At 36.9% G+C, this 5,000-nt stretch overlaps 1 protein-coding gene across 1 annotated transcript in view; it reads right to left on the bottom strand.

The window, feature by feature from the left end:
* Nucleotides 1-5,000, bottom strand: part of LOC135092090 (NAD kinase-like) — a 119,758-nt gene that overhangs the window by 28,080 nt on the left and 86,678 nt on the right. Inside the window, 1 exon segment of the mRNA XM_063990299.1 lies at nt 4,724-4,807. Coding sequence (XP_063846369.1) covers nt 4,724-4,807 — 84 coding nt within the window.

Here is a 5,000-nt window from a genome sequence, read left to right as displayed (position 1 = left end):
CACGAAAAAAAAAATAATAATAAAAAAAATAAATAAATGAAAAAAAAATATTGTGCTATCTGATTCTTATAAGATATCTGGAAACAAACACCTAATTTCTATGTTATGAAGTTTTAAAGGGATTCCCAGACGCTAAAGCAGAGAGAGTTTGACGGATGCAAGAAGACTACTGTGCTGCTCCTTATCCTTTTCTCCTTTTAAGACATGAAGAAATAGGGAAACAAGCGACTCATTTCTCGGTTATACAATGCTGAGTCGCAGGAGTCTAGATGTTTATTAAAGATACATACGATAAAATTACTGTGCTTTTTACCTGATTCTCCTTTGTGGTCTGACGAAAGGCTTAAAGTTTCAGTTATATAATGCTGAAGGGATTGTCGAGTGTTAGCGCAGAGAATGTTTTAGTTTATTACAAGTGGACACAAGATTACTGTCCTATTCATCTTGTTCTTTAAAATGCAAAGAGTGGGAGGAAAAAGCTTAGTGTTTCAGTTATATATTAAAAAAAAGTTGAAGAGGATTGCCAGAAGTGTTTGTGTTTAGTGAATGTGGATACAGAAAGAGTGTTTATTTTTCATCCACACATCGCATGGCACGATGGCTTCAAAAGTGTTAATCCAGACAGGTAAGAGTATATCAACCCTTTCATGTTATCGTCTTCTGGTAACCTTTAGAACAGTATCAAGAATTGTTTGCTTGGACACACACACACACAGAGAGAGAGAGAGAGAGAGAGAGAGAGAGAGAGAGAGAGAGAGAGAGAGAGAGAGAGAGAGAGAGAGAGAGAGAGAGAGAGAGAGAGAGAGAGAGAGAGAGAGAGAGAGAGAGAGAGAGAGAGAGAGAGAGAGAGAGAGAGAGAGAGAGAGAGAGGCGATAATCTTGTATTTTTCAAGCTACAGAGGTACTTAAGTGAGTTTCCTCCCCTCACAATTTTGGTGCCCTTGGCTAGTGACCTTCATGTCTAGAAAGAAAAACAACAACAACAACAACAACAACAACAACAACAACAACAACAACGACACACACACACACACACACACACACACACACACATCCGTGGCAACAAAGAGCCATATTCTCAGAACAGCCCTCCTACAAACATTATTCTGAGCAACAGGATGGCCCGAGTCTTCAAAGTATCCTTCCTGTGACGAACCCCTGGAGTTCTGTCACTCACTCACATACACACACAAACACACACACCTCAACATTACGTCTGTAAAGTTCTTTCCTACTTTGAATTCATTATCATTTGTTTACATCACTTTTCTTTTTCCCTTTTTTTTTTTTTTTTTGTAAGGCCCACAGCACAATAAGGGTTAATATCTCTAGGCCTATTCTGCTGGTAGGCTTTGAGGGACAGGAAATGACGCAGGTCTGGGAACTTTCATCTATTTCCGAGTTTGTATCATTTGTTTCACCCACGTGTCTTGTGTCCACCCATGCGACTCGCTGGCTTTGCTTCTAGGCCTACAAGACCCGTACACAGAAACACTCTGCTCTCTTACCACAACTGTTTCCAAAGGCCACAGAGATAATTAGCCGGGTTCTCACGAGTTTCACCAGTTAATATGAAAATTTTGTTAATCAGCCACTAGAACAATAAAAAACATCCTAGGAAACTCGTGTAACTTGTAAACTTGTACTCTGAAACGCTCTGTTAAAGTATGGAATACACTGTCAGAAGAGGTTGTCTCAAGTTCATCATTAAACATTTTCAAAAACCGGCTAGATAAATACTGGGCAGGATTAGAGATAAAGTATTCCAATTACTGAGCAGACATTTTAAGCATAGTGGAGCATAATGCACGTGAACCCTCCAACACTGTCCGCGCCACAGCCACCAACCACAGAGTGCAGCCTATTATATATAACGAAGAGTCCAGCATAGAGGAAATTAATTCCTGGACTGGAGATCATCTATAAGTATCTATAAGTATAAGTAAGTAAGCTCTGCTCTCCCACCACGACTGTTTTCAAAGGCCACAGAGATGATTAGCCGGGTTGTCACGAGAGTTTCCCCTGTTAATTATGTGGAAATCTTGCTAAACTGTCACTAGAACCATAAAAACACCCCTAAAAACCTGTGTTACTTCAGCTAGATCCTTTTCAATGTAGTGGAGGTGCGGCGCAGAAGTGTTTCAGAATACAGATCTAAGCGTTCACAAGCACACACGTACAGACACACAAGGGCGCCTATCAATACGATTATCCTTGTGTGTGTGTGTGTGTGTGTGTGTGTGTGTGTGTGTGTGTGTGTGTGTGTGTGTGTGTGTGTGTGTGTGTGTGTGTGTGTGTGTGTGAGGCAGGGAAAGAGAAATGCTGCCAGTGTTAGAAGGAAAGGAAAGTTAAGCATTTTTTTTTCCCTTTTTTTTTTTTTCGTAGAGACAAAAGAGGAATTTCATTAAGACCATATTTCTCAGTGACTTTTCTTTCATACTAGAGAGTGAAGTGAAGATTTGTTGTTGTCACTGTTATTTACATCATCAGTACGAGAGTGAACTTAATGAATGGCGTACGTAAGAGAGACTGAGTGAAAAGATAAGAGGATAATGAAAGAAAGAAGAAGAAAAAAAAACTTCAAGATGAGCGACAAAAAGAAACAATGACGAAAGCGGGAAATGAATGTGATTATGACAATACAATGACGAGAGAAAGGAAAATGAACCCTGACGTAATTTCTGTTAGTGACGGAGAGAAGGAAAAAAAGAAAAAAGAAAAAGAAAAAGAAAGAAATTAGCCAAAAAAAGGAGAAAAAAGCATGTTATAAAAGAAACTAATGACGAAAAAAAAAAAAGAAAACATTTGACATAACGATGATAGAATGACGAAATTGAAGAACATAAATATCGACAAGAAGAATAAGAGAAAAAGTGTTATGAAAGAAACTAATGATAAAAAATAAATAAATAAAGAGAAAAAACGTGAATTAATGACAGAACAACGAAAGAAAGAAAAATTAAATAAGTCTCGGTAATATAATTTTCGCTTAATGGGGGAAAAAATGAAGGTTAACAAGAAGAAAGGAGGTAAATAAATGTTACAACAGAAACTAACGAGAAAAAAAATAAAATAAAACGAAAGAAAAAAGTACCTCGTTAAGAAGAAAAAAATAAATAAACACAAGATAAACAAAATAAACAAAATAAATAAATAAATAAATAAATAAATAAATAAATAAACAAATCAATACAAAAACAAAACAAACAAAACACGATATACAAAACACACATTACAAACCACAAAAAAAAAAAAAAAAAAAATGATGAAAGAAAGGAAACGTCAATACCAAAAGGAAATAACAAGGAAAAGTTTAAATAAAGAATGAATTAAGCCATTTTCTTTCCCCCTCATTCACTTATGTCGTAATAAAAGAAAAAAAAAACTAAAAAATAAGAAACATGCAAGAAGGAAGGAAGGACATGGAGAAAGAAAGAGAGAGAAGTAAAAACACGAAAAACAGAAGGAAGAAATGAAGAGGGAAGAATAAAAAGAAGACAAAAAATGAAGGAAGGAAAAAAAAAGGAGCAAATGAAGGAGGAAGAGTAAGACAGAATAAGAAAGGAAGGAATGAAGGAACAAATGAAGGAGGAAGAATAGGATACAACAAGAAAGAAGGAGGGGAACAAGAAGGAAAAGGAGGAAGAAGAATAAGAGTAAATAAGAAAGAAGGAAGGAAACAAGGAAGAAATGGAAGAGGGAAAATGAGAAAACAAGAGAGGAATAAATGTAAAAGGAAGAAATGAAGGAGGAAGAATGAGAGAAAACAAGGAAGAGGGGAGAAAAGTGGAAGAAATTAAGAAGAAAGAGTAAGAGGAAACATGAAAAAAAGGAAGAAAGGAAGAAGTGAAGGAGGAAGAATATCAACATGAATGAAGGAATGATACGAAAAAAAACGATAAAGAAGAAAGAGAGGTAGAGGAAAAAAATGAAAGAAATTAAAGAAAAAAACAAGGAAGAAAGATAGATGAAAGAAATGAAGGAAGCTTTATCATTCATATCTTCCACTTAATTCTTTAACATATAATAAAAACAATGATGTACTTACCGTTACCATAAATTTTGAATACAAGAGAGAGAGCGAGAGAGAGAGAGAGAGAGAGAGAGAGAGAGAGAGAGAGAGAGAGAGAGAGAGAGAGAGAGAGAGAGAGAGAGAGAGAGAGAGAGAGAGAAACCTCAACTCCAGGGAAACGGCCAGATACTCATAGGCACTCGAAATACTTAAGGGTACCATAAAAGTGTTGGTTTTCTCTCACCACAGAAAACGGAATTCATGGGTGTCTCTTGCAAATACTGAGGAAATTATAAGAAAAAAAAAAATTCAGGAGATTTGAAGGGAAGGAAGAAACACGCAAGAAAAGCGCGCGCGAGTGAGAGAGAGAGAGAGAGAGAGAGAGAGAGAGAGAGAGAGAGAGAGAGAGAGAGAGAGAGAGAGAGAGAGAGAGAGAGAGAGAGAGAGAGAGAGAGAGAGACTGAAGAAAAAAGAAAAAAATAATGGGTGGCGCAAAACGAAACAAAAGAGAAGGAAGAAGGCAGAAAAATAACGGGGGAAGGAATGAAAGAGGAGGGAAAGAAGAGAAATAATAAAGAACGAAGGAAAAGAGAGAAAAATTAAAAACGAACAAGAGAAAAGTAAAACAGGAGAGAGAGAGAGAGAGAGAGAGAGAGAGAGAGAGAGAGAGAGAGAGAGAGAGAGAGAGAGAGAGAGAGAGAGAGTACTTACATGACCATCGCTGAGTTCCGCATGATTCGGCCACAGGGACCAAACTGTTGAATGGGTGATGGGGCATTGAGTGAGCGGGTTCGCCTGTAACACAAAGAAACACTCCATTAGAAACACACCAGCTGCCAGCACAACGACGCAACACATATAAATAAATTAGGACGTAGAAATGATGCAACACACACATACACACACACAAAAAAAGGATCAGATAAATAAATAAATTAAATAAGAAAATAATCGAATAAAAAAAAATGCAACACATGAGAAATACACT

The sequence above is a fragment of the Scylla paramamosain genome, chromosome 39 (genome assembly GCF_035594125.1).
Source record: "Scylla paramamosain isolate STU-SP2022 chromosome 39, ASM3559412v1, whole genome shotgun sequence".
Taxonomy (NCBI): domain Eukaryota; kingdom Metazoa; phylum Arthropoda; class Malacostraca; order Decapoda; family Portunidae; genus Scylla; species Scylla paramamosain.
The sequence above is the reverse complement of the archived record's forward strand: the minus strand, read 5'-3'. Positions and strand labels throughout refer to the sequence as shown.